Source organism: Caretta caretta, chromosome 8 (genome assembly GCF_965140235.1).
Source record: "Caretta caretta isolate rCarCar2 chromosome 8, rCarCar1.hap1, whole genome shotgun sequence".
NCBI lineage: Eukaryota > Metazoa > Chordata > Testudines > Cheloniidae > Caretta > Caretta caretta.
Genome location: NC_134213.1, coordinates 5,787,369 through 5,804,990, shown reverse-complemented (window position 1 = coordinate 5,804,990; position 17,622 = coordinate 5,787,369). Strand labels below are relative to the sequence as shown.

Below are 17,622 nucleotides of genomic sequence, written 5' to 3'. Positions count from 1 at the left end.
ATAAAGAACACAGTTATCAGAAATAGATCCAGTGTTCTGCTTCAGCCCCAATTCCCACTGAACTCTGGGGACTGAGGGATCTTAGGGACATAGGAATTGCCAGACTGGATCAGACCCAAGATCCAGCCAGTCCAGTATCATGTCTCTACCAGTGGCCAGATCTAGATGCTTCAGAAGAAGATCTAAGAACCCTACAGTAGCAGATGTGGTGTCACCACACAGGTCTCATCGGGTACGTCTACACTGCAAAAAAACAACCAACCAACACAGCAGTGAGTCTTAGAGTCCAGGTCAACGGAGCAACCAGGCTACAAATAGCAGCATAGGCATTTGGGCTCAGGCTGGGGCTTGGGCTGGAGCCTGGACTCTTAAATCCAGCAAGGGGAAGGGTCTCGGAGCCCGGCTAGTTTCAGCCCCTTAGCGAGAGCCCTGCAAGCACAATTCAGCTGACCTGCACTCTGAGACTTGCTGTACTGGGGCACTGTAGCTGTACCCATATACAGATATTCATTTAAGTCTGAAGCACAAGGGTTAATGTCCCTTCCTAATTTTTTGTTGTCATTAATTATAATTACTCCAGATAGCCTTGATATCCATGTCAGTTTGCAGTCCCTTTACAGCTCTTGTTAAGTTCTTGTCTTCAATGGCTTCCTGTGGCAGCAAGTTCCAAGTCCATGGCTTGAATCCAGCTCCAATACATGTGTAATAATGAACAAGCAAGGTATTTATCTGAAATACAGTCAGGTCAATTAGAAACTTCAACATTTGGATGCACTCCAGGCCATTTCTTCATTTAAAGGGTTCTCCTTGATTCACTTTGGTTCCCCATGTGAAACACTGTATGACCTGATCCTACAATCAGATCTGTGTCTGGGGCGTCTTGTGCCCATACTGAGCCTCGTTGTCTTCAGTGGTGTTGATCGATTTGCTCAGATTGAGGCCCATAAAAGTTCCCCAAATTTCGTGCTTCCCAGTAACTCTTGTATTCAGCTAAAGTGAAACTGTTTACAAAGGTCCCAGTTTTCTTCATTACACTTTCTTCTCTGATCTTACAAAGCTTCTGAAGTGTACATTCGTGAGTACTTTCCAATACAATACTCTCCAGCTTTGAGGATATTTCACGGTGGTTAAGAGCCTAATGTTGATCTTAGACCTCTAGGAAGAGTGTTGTCCTCTTGACATTAGGCCTGATGATAGCTAAGGACTGACTAGTGGAATAAACTATAAGTGGCAATAGATTTAAAAGTGAAGTATATGCAATGACAGGAGGTTCCTGTGACTGGCAGGACCTATCACTCCAATCTCCCCATTCAGGGTGATCTTCCATGGCTCCTCCATTCACATACAACTGTCCCAAATCTAAGACTCAGCTCAAACCAGCTGGATGAACATGCAACAGTACCACCCTTCTCCACAAGGATCCTTTCACACTCTTGCACTGGGAAATGGCCATCAGTTGGCATGCACAGAAGCAATGCTGTAAGTCAGGCTAAAAAATGTGGCTACTGTCAAGTAAAAATCCCATTGCTGCAGCAGATGTAGACCTATTGGGCTAAGTTCACCCTGATTTAACATCACTGAAATCAGAGGAATTACACCAGCAGGGACAAATCTGGCCTGTAATGACTATATGCATCCGACGAAGTGAGCTGTAGCTCACGAAAGCTTATGCTCAAATACATTTGTTAGTCTCTAAGGTGCCACAAGTCCTCCTTTTCTTTTTGCGGATACAGACTAACACGGCTGCTACTCTGAAACCTATATACCAACAGGGCAGCTACACAGTTATCATGAAATGACAGAACAAATTCTGCATTTACATGTGCATCCTGTTGTCTCCCCTCAAGAGCTAGCAAAGGCTGTTAGACATTTTGAGAATAATCAGCAGGAATCTGAAAATATGACATAGTACAAGGTATTTATCATGCAGACTTTCTGGCTCCAGTCCTAGGCTAAGCTGCATCCATGTTTATTAGGAAGCACTATTTCACAAGGAGGGTGGTGAAGCGCTGGAATGGGTTCCCTAGGGAGGTGGTGGAATCTCCATCCTTAGAGGTTTTTAAGGGCCGGCTTGACAAAGCCCTGGCCGGGATGATTTAATTGGGGTTGGTCCTGCTTTGAGCAGGGGGTTGGACTGTATGATCTCCTGAGGTCTCTTCCAATCCTAATTGTCTATGATTCTGTGACAGCTCAGAAGATAGGGAGGCTAAAGGTAGTTTTATGCCACTTTTGGGCCAAGGTCCCTCAGTCCAGAGATGGCTGTGCATGAGGATGGTCTCTGGGGCATAAGCAAGAGTAGCTCTGAAGCTACTCTAAGTACACTGAAGGGCTGTTGTAACAGCTGAGTTTACTAGTGAACACACTCCATTCTCTCAGGATGTGTCCTGCGTGCTGGAGGCCAGGAAAAAAATGTTGTCGGAGCTGGGTTTATCTGACCTAGAGATTTTCACACACCAGGAAAATCAGCAGCCAATTCCAGGCAACTTCCCAGCCCCTCTGAAGCCCCAGAGTGGCTGGAGTGGGGGACAGGCTCAGAGGAATCAAGAATAGTCATGACCACAGTATCTGCTCTCAAGACGACAGGAATAATTTATTTGTTTTTATACTTCAGGCGAAATCCTGCTCCCCTTACTCATGGTGTTAGTACTGGAGCTAGCTGGGAAAGGACTTCCCCCCCCCATCCTCCCACATGTTAGCAAATACATATATGTTAGGTGTAGTATACACCACATTAATTGACATTATGCACATGGTATTAATGTAATATACATTATACATATATATGAGCATTGGGAGGTTATGTTATCTGAATGTATTATGCTTTTCCCACAATTCTGTCCACCCATGTCAAGCATCCCACAACACTTAGCAAAGCTGAAGTCAGCTTTGGCATTAGCAAATAGGAAACTTGTCAAAGCAAAGATGCTAGTGGGACTGTAGACAGACTACTAGGATCAGAGCTGCTGAACCAGGGCTGTCTTGCACACAGACACTGAGGGTGCAACTTGCATGCTGGTAGGCTGGTTGTGAGCAGCCCAAGTTGGGAGCTACAGCGGCAAAGCACAGTGAGGCACCCAGGGCTACTGGGGAAGAGGTGACAACCCCTCACTGGTCTGGATTGTACCCCCAAACCCTGTGACACCTGATTATTAGGGTTTTTTTTAAAGAAAAATAGTGGTTTTCATTGACTTTTGTCCCACTCATAGCACTACATAAAGTCATAGGCCAGTACAAAGATGAGAACTACAGACAGATGTTCTGTGCACGCACAGGGAGCTCGCATCTTCAGCACAGTCCACCAGATTGCGGTCCCCCACCAGGAAGATGCTCTGCTGGGCTGGAATCTCACTGGCGGGGTGTTTGGAGGGCCAGTGCCTGCAACGGGGAGAGATCACATTGAGGAAAGCCGTTCTGAAACGGCGGGAAAGCAGGTTGTAAATGATGGGATTCACAGCGGAGCTCAGATAGAAGAAAACACCTAAGAGAGAAAATCAAAGCATGGGAGACAGCTAATTAGTGGGTGGAATATGCTCCGAAGAGAGAGTCTCTACTTCTTAATGTAACAATGAGATACACAGCTCCAATGGCTCTAGAAAACAATAAGATCAGACCAATGGAGGAAGGGGAATCTGAACAATGAAGGAAGTCTCCTGATAAACCAACATCAATGGTGAATCTGTGTTGGCCACCTAATTTCCACTTTGGAACCACATCTAACTTTTCCCGTAGCAGGCTAAGATCATTCCTCCCTTGAAGAAACTAGTTCTTGTAATGTTCTTGCTGACAGTAATGGTAATCCTTAGTCATAAACCTCAGCTGGGGGAGAATGTAAAGTCTGTAGTTTTGATCAGATTCATGGCTTGGCTGAGAAGTCCTCCAGGAGAAAGTTTGTTACCATGAATACATCAGAGCTGGTTGAATAGCAGCAGCATTGATTGGTGAATATTTTAATGAGTTCAAAGCACTGACTTTGGCTCACTGTGATTTGCGGTATCCTAGTTTTCATCTTTTGCGAGTACTCAAACAACCAGCAGCATCCTGGAACGTTTCAGGAATTTTAGTTCCATTTTTAGATTAAACACGATCCCCAACAGTAGCTATCAGACCCTGAGACACTTTGCAAGGAATGTCCTGCTGAAATTCAGGAACAAGCCCCACTGCTAGTGGAGGTTGATTGCATGGTATTGTTTTGTACTGCATGTTCTGGGAACTAATGACTGTCGGGAGGTATATTTGACAGCAGGGCTCTGTTGCCTTACTTTGCACCTCCGCTGTGCTGTTGGCAGATTCAGAGCTAAGTAGATCATGCAACTCTGCTATGTTTTTCAGCTGCACTCCCTGATTAGCATTTTCCACTCCTTGTTTTCTAATGGGGTGTACCCACTGTGGCCTGTTGGCTAAGGTATAATTTGGGTGTGTTTGGTGAAGTACCACTAGGCACACAGGGGAGGGAAGATATGGCCCATTGACAGTATTTTTTAGACATCCCTTTCAGTGGGAAGATCACTAGGCAAAAACTAACTGTTAAGAGTCAAATTTTGCCCTCTGTTTCACTGGTGTAAATTCAGAGAAACTGCCTGGTCTTCAGTGGAGGTACCGCTGGGTCACACCACTACTCTTTGGCCATTAGGCTTTGTGAGCCCAATTGTACAACCCTTACTCACATTTGTGTAAATAAGTGTAGCCCTGAATCTTTCTGACAAGCAACACATGGGCAAACTCAAGCATTTGGGGGTATAAATGGGTCTGATTGCACTGATATTATATTGCACCAATGTATTCTGGGAGGGTTTTTTATCTCCTTGCACAGAAGCATCAGGGATGGCCATGGCTGAAGATGGAAGATTGGATGGAGAGGGCCAGGGCCAAGGCTCTAAGGTGGCACTGAGCACTCCCTCTCTTAGGAGCTTGGCTGGCTGATTCTTGCTCATATGCTCAAGGTCTAACTGATCCCCATAAGTGGGGTTGGGAAGGAATTTTCTCCTAGGTCAGATTGGCAGTGACCTTGAGGGTTGGGTTTTTTTGCCTTCCTCTGCAGCTTGTGGGTGGTTATCATTTGCCAGGTGTATCTCGCTTGGTCCTTCTTGTGCTCTGCCTGTGGCACATAACAGCCTAGTCTCCTGCGGGCTGTCATACTTTGGTCTAATATTGGTTGTTGGGTGTGGGTGGCTGGTTGTTGTTGGTGGCCTGTGCTAAAGAGCAGGTCAGACTGGATGATCTGGTGGTCCTTTCTGGCCTTAAACTCTATGACTCTATGATATCTTGTAATATATGGGTCCAAATTCTGCTCTGCTATACCACTGTACATCCACGCTTAATGGAGTCATTCCAATTTTACATCCGTTAACTGAGAACAAAGTATGGGCCATAATATTCGTCTCTCCTTTTTTATACTGGCTACATAAAGTGAACTAATTCAGTACCCTTAATGCAAGAAAAAAACATTTAATAGAAGCATCTGGATGCAGACTTGGTTCAAGAGAACAACCATGCATTTGTATTATTGCTACCCTTGTCCTTCCTTTCCCCTTCCCCAATTTTATTTATTTATTATCCCCATATGTTACATCATGCCTGATTTTATTATATTTGTGCATTCAAATGGGTGTTAGGTGTTTCACAGAAACAAGTCGAGATGCTATCTTTGCCCCCCACCCCCAAAAAGCTTATCTTATAAAATATCATAATCTATTTAATGGAGACACTGGAAACAACTCTGAATAATATAATTGAGGAACGTTTGCAGAATTCTAGCTGTTTTGTTCCCAGGATTTTTGAGAGACAAAGTGGGTCAGGTAATATCTTTTATTGGATCAACTTCTGTTGGTGAAAGAGACAACCTTTTGATCGACACAGGGCTCTTCTTTAGGTCTGAAGAAAAAGAAAAAGACCTGTGTAGCTGGAAAACGTCTCTCTCTCACCAACAGAGGTAGGTCCAGTAAAAGATATCACCTCCCCCACCTTGTCTCTCTAATAATCGAGGAATAACATTTGAGTATAAATATACTGTGTTTCTGAATAATTTACTCACAGGTTGCCTGAAAAAACCCCTATTCACAAATATTCTTTCCCCCAGCTCTACTGATTAGCAAACCCTGTTAAAGACAGTTACCTGACACCACATGGATCAGGTTGAACACATTGGCCAACGGCTCAGTCCAATCCACAACAAAACTGAAGAAGAGTCGATCGATGTGAAATGGGGCCCAGCATATGGCAAATACCATCACTAGAACAACTGATTTGGAGAAAGGAAAAGAGAAAGAATTACAGAAGTATATGGCCTGTTACTTTGCATTTATTGAGTCGGATTCAGTAAGCAGGATGAAAAGTCCCCGGTGGCTCCGAGCATTTGTCCAGTGGGAATCTCAGCTGGTTCATAACCTTTGCTTTTCCCTCTGCTGTCTGCCATGCTCTCTGCAAAATTAACTTCAGACTGAAAGAGAAATTTCCAATCCATTTCTCTCTGGTCTGCATTCAGCAAACATTGATTTTTTAAAATACTCTGATAAATTTCTAGTGGAGCTGATAATAGCCAGGTGGTTTTTAGCTTATATGGCACTTCATCCTAAGCAAACTTTGGAGGACGTAGCAGGATTCATGCTATCAGTGCGGCTTTTACTTGATGGCCTCTTGAGCTGTCACCCTCTCTCAGTGCAAAAGCAAAGATCACGGCTCAGGACTAATTTCCAGGGGGCACTGCTTGTAACATGCAGGGTCGGGAGTCAGACCCAAGGGATTGTCCTCTGATTTTCAGACTGGGTTGCATCCATTCAGAGCCATGGTACGCTGACCAGCACCAAACAGGTTAAGGATTTGCCCCTTTTCCCTCCTCACCAGCTTGATTACTCAGTCATCTTAGCCTGCTGTCACAGACTAACTGGTTTCAGAGTAACAGCCGTGTTAGTCTGTATTCGCAAAAAGAAAAGGAGTCCTTGTGGCACCTTAGAGACTAACCAATTTATTTGAGCATAAGCTTTCGTGAGCTACAGCTCACTTCATCGGTGTTGCAGATAGATAGGAAAGAAATGCCATCCGAATTCAGAATACCAGGGCCAGGTTTCAAATGCTCAGTTAAAGTTGTCTCAAAGCCTTCTGACAGGAAGATGCTATTTCCTGAAATGTGTTGTGTGGTTTAGGTTTCTTGGGTAGTTCCTGTTCCGATTGCCGGGCCTGCCTTGTAGCGGTGGATGGCTGAGTATGTTTTAAAGACGGCCCAAAGTTAGGGAGTGATGTTTGTGCTTTCAAGGCTGTTGGAGTTCAGATGCTCAAGTGGTAGGCTTGCATGGGGCTCCACATCTTGCCATGAAACATTGAGGACCCTGATAGAAGTTGGGATAAGTGAAATCAAGAGTAAATGGTGGATGTAGATTGGCAAGAGCTTTCTTTAGAAAAGTCCAGCACACGATGCCAGGGGAGGCAGTGCCTGTCCAACAGACAGTCACCAACCTGCATCTGGAGGGTTTATATATATAGACAACACGTATGTATTTACTTATTGTTTCAGAAGTTTGCAATTGCTGGAAGGGGGACAATAGTGAATTTTAGCACTCATCAGGGCAATGAAGGATCAGTCACACACGGCTAATAGCATAGGTTAGAGCTTAATATAACACAGGGCGCGGCTGGGCAAGCTTCTTGAACACATGGCTGCTAATGCACCTTAAGCGTGATGGGAAAATCCCCCTACTAATCCAGGCGTGGAACCCCACATGTATATCCCAAGGAACATCAGTCCCATGTCTATAAGCCCCCAGCTCAGCTTTTCTGGATCAGAGATATCCAATGGGGGCTAATTAGGGAAGGGGTTGTTTGTAGTTAACTTGAACTGTTCATCAAACCTATTTCGCCTGTGAATTAAACCCAGACTTCACCTTCAACTTCTCTAGGTTTCTTCTGCACTTTCCTTCTTTTCTGCACCTTCTTCCCCATGTTAAATAATACATAGGAAAAAAGGACCAATTACTTACGCAGCATCTTGGTGACTGATTTTCTGCAGGGTCTCTGAATATTCACAGCCATTTCGTCAACTGCCAAAGATTTCTCTCCTCTCAGCTGGCCAGGGGAAAAAGAGGGAAAGAAACAATGTGATTTCCTCTGAAGCACTCCGACTGGCCACACTAAGAATTCACCATGCCAATTCTATGGTAAGCTGGTCTGGCAAAGTTAAGTAAATCTTGCTCTAGGGTGCCACTTATTCGTGGTTTAGAAAGGACATTAACTGAGTTCAACCTGCCTTTGAAGGAAGGCTTAAGTGATTTCAAAAAGAACAGGAGTACTTGTGGCACCAAGTACTAACATGGCTGCTACTCTGAAACCTGTCATTATGCAAGTTAGTGATTTCAGGCATGCCTATAGTGAAGAAGAGGTGTTGTATATTTGGACAATCATTTTGTTTTACCTGACTGTCGTGCTGGTCCTGGAGTGACACTCTGGAGACCATGGAAGAGAGGCCAAGGAGCAGTTTTTTGCTTTTACAAATATTGCCAGTTTGGTTTGGGTTTTGCTAATATCAACCTTAAATCCAGGGTAGTTTGGAGCCAGGTTCCGTCTGATCTGAACCAGAAAGCTCAGAATAAGGATATGACTTGTCCGATAAAAGGATTTAGTTTTATTCCATTACTAGAACAGGCAAATCAAGGTATTTGGCTTTGCAAAAATGTGCTGGTTTGGTTTGGTTTTTTGCGAAAGGTTCAGATAAAAGGTTCTGGGGTTTTCCCACTTCTAATCTGGCCAAAACAATGTTTTAGTGAAAATTTAGGTTAAAAACAAATAGATTTTCTGGATCTCAAATAATGTACATCCAACGTATGCTTCTAAGTCAGTCTGAAAAAACAACAACCACCAAAACTCTCATTGACTGATGTAGAGTCGGATTTGGGCTATAAAGCTACTAAAATTCAGCTTTGTTTTTGTCTTCCTGCAAAATATCCACTACTATTTTATTCCTAGGTCCAATGCAATCATCTAAAATCCCTGTGATCCGAAAATACTGACTAGGGGCTTGATTGAAAGGACTCCAAGGAAAGATACTTATAGACTTCAATGGGTTTTGAATCAAACCCTAACTGCTTAGGCTAATTTGCTTGGAGTTAATTTGATGAGTCGAATCCTTATATTCCATCAAGCAGAGAACACTAGTGCCTAGATTCAAACACACACCAATCTATTACAACAAAAAAAGTTAATACTTTCGGTGCTGATTTCCCTGGGCCTTTAAACAACAAAAACAGGGTGATAAAACAAACAGAGACAACTTGTTATCTCTCCCTACTCCAGACTAAAATGACTAGTGAGATTAAAGTTAATTCCAATTAACTCTTGATAATCTAATATTTACTGGAGTGCTTTCCTGATGAGCTAGAGTTGAGATCAGGTGGTTTAATGATGAACAGGCCATTAACTGGTCAATCAGAGGGAAACTCACTTTTGATGTGATTTTATCTGGAACTAAAGTGGGTTGGCAAAATCTAATTTCCGTCTCATGGGCAATTCCAACATTTTGAAATTTGTTTCCTTTCCAAATTAGAAGAAAAACTATCAATTTCTAAATTTCTCCCAGAACAGAAAATTCAAATAATTTAAATTCAGAAATACCAGAACATTTGGTCTGATAATGCTGAATCTTTCATTTGTGTGATTTTGATAATGTCAAAATGTTTCCTTTCACTAAGGTCAAATGTTTCATGTTACAAACATTGAAACACTATAATATAAAATATATTATATTTATGTTACTAAAATGTATAAAATATAACACTTGAAACAAAATTAAACAAAATGGTACAAAAAGAGAAAGTTTAAACAATTCCTTTCAATACTTTCCCATAGAAAATTTAATTGAAATTAACCTGTTCCCGTGAAATGTTTTGATTCTGACAAAACAGCGTCTTCTGGCAGAAAAGTATTTTGTCAAAAAACTTTCAACCAGCTATAGCTGGAATCATCTGTAGAGACCATTTAATTGGGGCCCAGACATTTTGATTTTAATTGTTGACTATTCAGCCAATTTTTTTAGTGACAATTTTTTCAATACCTGCAGAATGGCAGTTAAGCTTTTATTACAATAGATGAATAGAGACAGAAGCCAAAAATAAAAGAACAAATAAAATATTCCCGTGAGAAGAGGATATTTCATCGTTTTGTTCCATTTTAGTTTTCTGTTTCATGTTTTATGATTAATTACATCTTATACATTTTTCAAGAGTGTTTTAACTGTGATAAAGGTCAGGCATGGTTTTATGTTGATCAATTATAAGGTAGGACTCACACTTGGGAAGAAAATAGATAATATTTCATGCAACTACAAGGCAACTTAGCTTTCCCATATTTCTCATTATTTTCTTTGCCATTTTTACTCATAATCAAAGTTGTTTGAGGAATAAATTTGGTTGATACGTAACATATGTAAACATTAACAAATATTTGCTTAGATTGATTAAAAGCTTTAGCTTCCCTTCAGTGATTTTTCAGTCTCAACAGCTATTCATTCTAAGAATGCTCGAAAGCCATAGAGAATGTATTGCTATGACAGAGTAATAAACCATAGAAATGGGGGGGGGGGGGAAGGTTTCTTCTCTGCAGTGGCTTTGATAGCACCGTGATGGCTGATCTTCAGACTCTCCAGTAAACACTGCGTTGTGGTGGCAGGATCAAAGAGAAGGCCAAACTAGGCCATCAAGGGGGAGAAAATGCAGTGATGGGTGCCTCAGGAATGACTAGCTAGCTAGAGTAGGGGCTTTTGAATGCATTCTTGTCATCTTCACGTCAATGCTAACATTCAATGCAATGAACCATGTGTGAGATTAGCTCAGCTGTCTGAAAATGGATTCCACATATGTGCTCTGAGAAAATAAAAGAGGTGTGGAGCAAGAAGCCGGAAATGGGGAGTTAGTCAGATATTTCTGTATTGGAGTATGTTCTACAAGGCAGCAAAGGTTATAGTGTGAAATTCTGCCCTCTGTTACAAGCCCACTGGAACCATTCTTCCGTAGGTCACTGGCTCAGGTCTGACCCAAGTTAGTAGTAACCAAAAGTTGTTGTCATCTGATGAGAAGCTTGATAGCCTTGCCTGCCTGTCTATGCAATAATAAAACAATCCTTCAACATGGCGTCTAGGAGCACCAGTCTGATGTGAACTGGGTGCGCAGAGTTTGATTTCCGGTGGACAGATGTCACAACAGCGATTGGCAGTGTTGTAGCTGTGTTGGTCTCAGGACATTAGAGAGCTGGGGAAGGAAGAAGAGCTCTGTGGAGCTCGAAAGCGTGTACCTTCCACCAACAGAGGCTGGTCCAATAAAAGCTATTACCTCACCCACCTTGTTTCTCACAACAGCAATTGGTGGTATCAACGAAAGGGTCAGGGAGTGGATAAGCATGGAAACAGACCTATCCTCTCCCTCTAGTGATGGTTTCCTCAGGACAAGATTAGTAACAGTAATTCTCCACATTTTTTGTTCTGTGGGTGACTTTATAAAAACGGAGATCTTCATGGGCCACTACACAGCCCACTGTCTGATTCTCTTGAGGGTTTATAGCTACCATGATGGGGAGAGACAGGGTCCAGATGGGGGCTCCTCAGTCAACCTTCTCTAGGGGCTAGGGGTGGCAGAGGACTGGCATCCATGGGAACAGGGGAATGCCTCCTAGGCCCAATGTGTCTCTTCAGTCATGGGATATTCTCAGACAGGGACACTGTCTTGTGATGTGAGAGTTATTCTGTCACCCTGATTGCTCTGCTAATAGATGGTGGGATTTCCCCCCCACTCCCCCACAATAGGCTATTCAAACCCCCCCACCATGATTTGCTCAGCTTATAGCGCTGGTTGAATGATTTATATTCACCAAATTATTTAGGCAATGAAACCTGCAAAAATGTTTTGCAAACAATATGCATCAGATAACTGAAGCATCAGATAACTGACTAGATCAGAACAGGACAGTTCCATGGCCCTCAGCCCTGGAGCATCCGTGCTGTGAGGAGGAGCGACTCTAGTTTCGGGTGCCAGAGGCGACCGTGATCCTGCGTGATCAGGTCCAGGACAAGCGGTAAGGTGACCGGACTCGCCATGGCACTGATCTCCTGACATCATTTCCCAGCATGCTGTTTGAAGGACATGGGCATCAGGGACTGAATCCTGGAATGTGTTCCCACAGAGAGGTTTGGTGATCACATCGGCGTTATGTCGTTACCTCAGAATGGGTTGATCCCCTCAGGTATATCAATGGTGTTGTATGTAAAGTTTCAGAGTAACAGCCGTGTTAGTCTGTATACGCAAAAAGAAAAGGAGTACTTGTGGCGCCTTAGAGACTAACAAATTTAACCAATGTAAAGTTACTTATATAGCCACTGTCATTATAGCATCTGAGAAGGGCAGGGTGGGAAACAGCTTTCCTGTCCCATGAGAATTTTTGAGGTTTTGAACCTATTTTCCATGACATCAATCATCGGACGACAATAACTTTCAGCGACTACTGACCTGCACAGAATTCGAACAGGCAAAGCAGAAGCAAAAGGTTTGATATGCCCTTACCAATCACCAGAGCCGTCCAGAACACACACAACTGTCTTTGTGTGTGTATTTATCTCCAGTGAATTTTGCCATCAATGTATAAGCAGAAATCTCCCTTGATTTCAATGGAGATTTCCAGTTAAAAATAAATGGCTCAATACAGGCCTAATACTTTTAGCAACACCACAGAATTGGAAGGTACAGCATGCTGGAGCCGCTGTTGGTGTTCCATTAGTCTGAAAGGCAGGGACCTCGAGTGAATGCCTTGTACAGCAGAGATTTTTCTTTTCAAGTGGCTCCAGTCTGTATTTGTCAGTTCCCTACCGATGCTCCCATCCTACCTCCTGCTTTGACAGTCTCGCCTCCTCATCCTTCCAGCTACCAGTTGCACTCAAAAGCCATCTGGCTAGAGCAACCTGGACAGGTTCCCTACTGAGCCAGTGTGCCATTCAGCAAGGGATCAATCCTGCAAGTGGCTGTGTTGAGGGCACACTGCATTGTGAAAAAGATACTCAGCACCTTGCAAGACTGGACCCTAAGTGACGGCTGCTTTTTCTTTCCCCACAAGGGATAGAGCTCTCTGTAGCATGCATGTTAGCAACCCAGACTGGAAATCAAAACCAGGCAGTGGAGGTAACCAGTCCGACGGGGCAGGAGGAGTTCTACGGGACAGGTGTTTCACAGTGAAGAAGAGAGGTACTTTTTACTTTAAATACAGTTGTCCACTTTGCAGGACACTTGCCAATTTTCAACCCGGCTGTGGATTTACTGAGCTGCTTCTTCATGGGTCATTCTTTCTTCCTGCAATGCAATATTGCAGGGTATTCCTTACCATTTAGGGTTTGGGCAGCGCTGAGGGATCCAACTGGACTCCCCAGTTCTCCCTCTTTCAGAGCACTGGCTGGGAATCTCCGAACTGAAAGGAAACTTCCCCCTCACAATTGCCTGAGCTATGCTCCAGGGTCAATGCTGAAATTTTTCACTTCAGCATTACCGAAAGCACACGATGCTCAGAAGGGGGCACTTGGATTTATTAACTGATTTCATGCTCATCACTGACTAGATGTAAATTGTTGATGCCTGAAAATGATCTGACTGGATCGTTTTGTCAGTCCCCTTCATTTAAAAATGAAACATTCTGCCCTGACATAACTTGCGTTGAAGCCAATTGCTCTGCGCCAGGGATAGATGTGGCTTAAAATGGAGCGGTGTATTACGAGCCTAAAGCAGAGGAAATAGGCATAATTGAATGGACACCCAGCCCTTACGATGTAGAGACTGAACAGAATAGAGCATTGGGAGCATCCATAAATCTGTGCGTGTGAGCTGTGCTTTGAATGATGACTTGGAATGTCTGGGGCAATGGCGAGTAGCCGCAGTTCTTTACGTGAACCAAAGGCTTTTCATTCCTCGTTTTAAGATTTTCAGCTATTACACTATCCAGAAAACAGGAAATAGTGTGCAGCGTGCCCTGAAGTGCAGCTAAAGATACCGAGTGAAACTGTGCAAAGACCCCACAATAGGCGCTAAATGGCAGTTTTGCAGAAGTTTAACCCATTCGCCCCTTCAAAGACCTGCTGTTTGCTATAACTTTTAGGCTATTTCTCATCATAGATTGTCATTGACGCTGCAAGCAAGTCTTTTCTCCCCCCTTTAAGTGACACTAAACAGTCGATAGCTGAGGGTATGTATTAACGGGGCAACAATAATTCGACTGCTGATTCTTGTTCTTAGTACGATTAGTGTCGTGATCCGTACATCCATGTGCCTCCCCATGTTTTCTGTGCAAGTCAGCAAAGCTAGTTATTCCTGCCTTACAGCCAAAGTTACATTCAGGTTTACTAGTTATATTTAAAAAAAAACAAACAGAAAAAAAGAATACAGCCACCCAGTATTAATAGCAGTGTATTTCATAGCTGTTGCGGTGAATAAAGGTGCATTAGTACAGTAAGGTATAGGTTGTTCCCTCCTGCCCAATCTTCACATAATGATGTTCATTCACAAGCAATTCTAGTGTCTGGAGGGAGTATAGATGTGAAATACTAGCAGAATGTGGGTCTCCCTAGAAATCCACTCACTGAAAAGAAATCATTTGCTGAATGTGCCGTCTGCAGTAGTAGAGCAGCATATCGATTTGTGGCCGTTTGCATGTGAATTTTTAATTAAAGACTATCGGCTGTAATCCTTTTCTTTCCACACTTACTGCCTGCCTGTGTCGGAGAGCAAAGCTGCAGTGGAAATTCTAAAGCCACAAGAGGGGGAGAGGCAAATAATGCATGAGATCCAGTCACTACAGTCACCCTCCTTTTTATTCTTTTTACGGTTTCCTTTCAGTCTGAATCTTGCGTTTGTTGAAAAATGTAGAAATGGGCAGAAGGGTTGGAAATGGAGGAGGAAGAGAATGAAGACAGATTAGAGTAAACTGCAACTGAGACCTAAAACAACAACACTTAAAATATATTTGGCCAAATTTATCCCCTGGGTAACCGTTTTAACTCTACACTGGTGTTACACGAGGGATGAATTTGGCACACTGTTTCCTGGGGCTACCACTTGAAATGGTTTCCCTTGTTGAGTGATGGAAAGACACAAGGAAGGAACACAGTTGAATTTGGACTTACTTTCAGCCCCATCAGGTAGTACAGCACACTAATGACAGCCATGGGCAACACATAAAAGAGGAAGGAAGTGACCTGGATGATACAGTTGTAGATCCACATGGGCCTGACCACGGTGCAGGTAGCTGAGCCAGGGACCAGCGTGCCATTGGGGAAGTACTGCAGCATGATGCCATGGGTGCTGGTATTGGGCAGAGAGAAGAGGACCGAGAGGATCCAGAGCACGATGATAATCCTCAGAGCACGCTTCCTGGTGCTGTCCAGCTTGGCTCGGAAAGGATGGAGGATGGCTATGTATCTCTCTACGCTGAGCGTGGTCATGCTCAGGATAGAGGCAAAGCATACAGTCTCAAAGAGGGCTGTCTTGAAGTAGCACCCCACAGGGCCGAACAGGAAGGGGTAATTGCTCCACATTTCGTAGACCTCCAGGGGCATCCCAAAGAGCAGCACCAGCAGGTCTGAAATGGCCAGGCTGAAGAGATAGTAGTTGGAAGGAGTTTTCATGTTCCTGTGCTTAAGGATCACTAGGCAAACTAAAAGGTTGCCCATCACCCCAACCACAAAAATCAAGGCATACACCAAAGTCATGGGCAAGAACAGAGGGCTCCGCTTGGGTCCACATAAAAAGGATAGATAGTCCTCGGTGCTGTTTAAATAGCTCCTGAAAACTTCCTCCTTTGCAGATAGGTGATCAAACCATGAGACATTAGTGATCAAGTCCATTGCTGGTTCTGCTGGGAAGTATCTCTACTCAGATCCAGCCTTACTCAGGCTAACTAAGGCTTGCCTGTTGCAATTTGCTCACTGCTAGAAACAGAAAAAGGAAGAGAGAGAGACACACACAGATGTCCTGCCAGACCTGACAGCACAAAGACACAGAGAGATACATAAGTGAATGTGTACGGCTGGACTCCGTTGAGGTTTTGCTGTTCTAACAGCTATGAGGCGTCCTTAGACAGAAAGCCCCTCCTTTCACACATAGTCATTGGCCAACTATATGCATCAGATTATATGATAATAAAGGAGGTCCTGGCTACTCATATCAGCTGCCCCGGCTGATGCATTTGCTGAATTAGAAATGTGGAGTGAATAGAACTGTGAATCTGAAATATTGGCTGCGAGACCAGCTGCAAGATGCTTGTTCTTGTCACAGTATGAGAGACCAGGGATTGCAAGCTCTGTCTAAAAGCTTTTACAAAGTTATGCTAAAGCTACTTCCAGCTAGAAGCTACAGAGAAAAATTGTTGTTTTTTCCAGGGACAGATTTCTAAGTCACTATTGATTTTAATAATCTGCTTTTTATGGCAACGAGCAATAGCGAATAGACTGATTTTCTCTCGATAGAGATCTGCTTTTGTAGTTCAACAGCTAGAATTAGTCAACCTTGCTTTTTCATGCTTGCATTTTTGTTAAGTTATGAAATTGTTTTGCTTGGTACCAGCAAAGGATTGTATTCGTCCTTGTTATTAATATTAGGTATTTTTGGGCACTAGCATTTTGAGAGACAACATTTTGTTTCTAGGAGCCTAGTTTGGATGCTGATCCTGTCTTGTCAGAAGCAATTTGGCCTGTTTCTTTTTTGAGGAGATTTTTGGTACTTGCTGGTCTGACTTCTGTTGGATGGCTCTAACCAGTTCACACTTTATCCCTGTCAATTCATACCACCTCTTGATTTCTTCACAGTAACAAGCCTCCTGCAGATGTGTTTACATGTGCCACGGAATACACCTTCCTGAGTGCATGACAGTATCACATGAGATCACTTGTCTCTTAATTAATTTTCAATTCCGTACTGAATTAGCATAACACAGGCATTGCTTCAAAACAAACAAACAAATGAACAATAAACATAGTAGTTAGAATTATCCTTCTGTAATGCAGTAAGTTTAATTGGTTGGAACCCGGGAGTAGAAAAAAGCTATGTGGAAACTGATAAGTTGTTGTGATCCAATATGTGACCTGGCTTCTGATAAAGAATGTTATCAGATCCTTATGAGCAGATGAAGAATGTTTTCTGGATTGTACATTTAAAAAACACTGAAAGCTGCCATTTTGATGTGACCCACCAAAAAAGAATATGGGTGAAATTCACAATTCAATGAAGAATTTGCTGCGTGACACTCTCAAGGACTTGATGATCAAGGAATAAGATTAGATGGTTTTTATTTTAGTTTTTGGGTGAATGATCGTGCTTATAAAAGTGAGACACTGACGACTGGTTAAAGACTGACCAGCAATATAAAGTAGAAAGGTTTGTGCAAGCCTCTTCACACAACCCTAACCAATGCACTTCAGTCCAGACCAGCTAATCTGGTCTTTCACCTTTGTTGAACCAACACTGCCAATCTTTCTATATTATAGTTTGTGCTGTGATTTTGTAGCCTGGCTATCCAGTAGGCTGATGAAACTTGTTTGATTAAGGCCAGATCTCAATAAAGGTTCAGAGGTGATGTTCTAGTACATTTGGTCACTGGGCCTCCTAACAGTGCAAT

General features: G+C 43.1%; 1 protein-coding gene across 1 annotated transcript; it reads right to left on the bottom strand.

Annotated features, from left to right (window-relative positions):
* Nucleotides 1-2,566: 2,566 nt before the first annotated feature.
* NMUR2 (neuromedin U receptor 2) lies at nucleotides 2,567-16,015 on the bottom strand. Its single transcript, XM_048862061.2, has 4 exons — nucleotides 15,134-16,015; nucleotides 7,971-8,055; nucleotides 6,113-6,238; nucleotides 2,567-3,478 (listed from the first exon to the last, which is right to left on the bottom strand). Exons 1-4 carry the CDS (start codon nucleotides 15,851-15,853, stop codon nucleotides 3,219-3,221), a joined length of 1,191 nt encoding a protein of 396 aa, XP_048718018.1. The 5' UTR covers nucleotides 15,854-16,015; the 3' UTR covers nucleotides 2,567-3,218.
* Nucleotides 16,016-17,622: the final 1,607 nt, after the last annotated feature.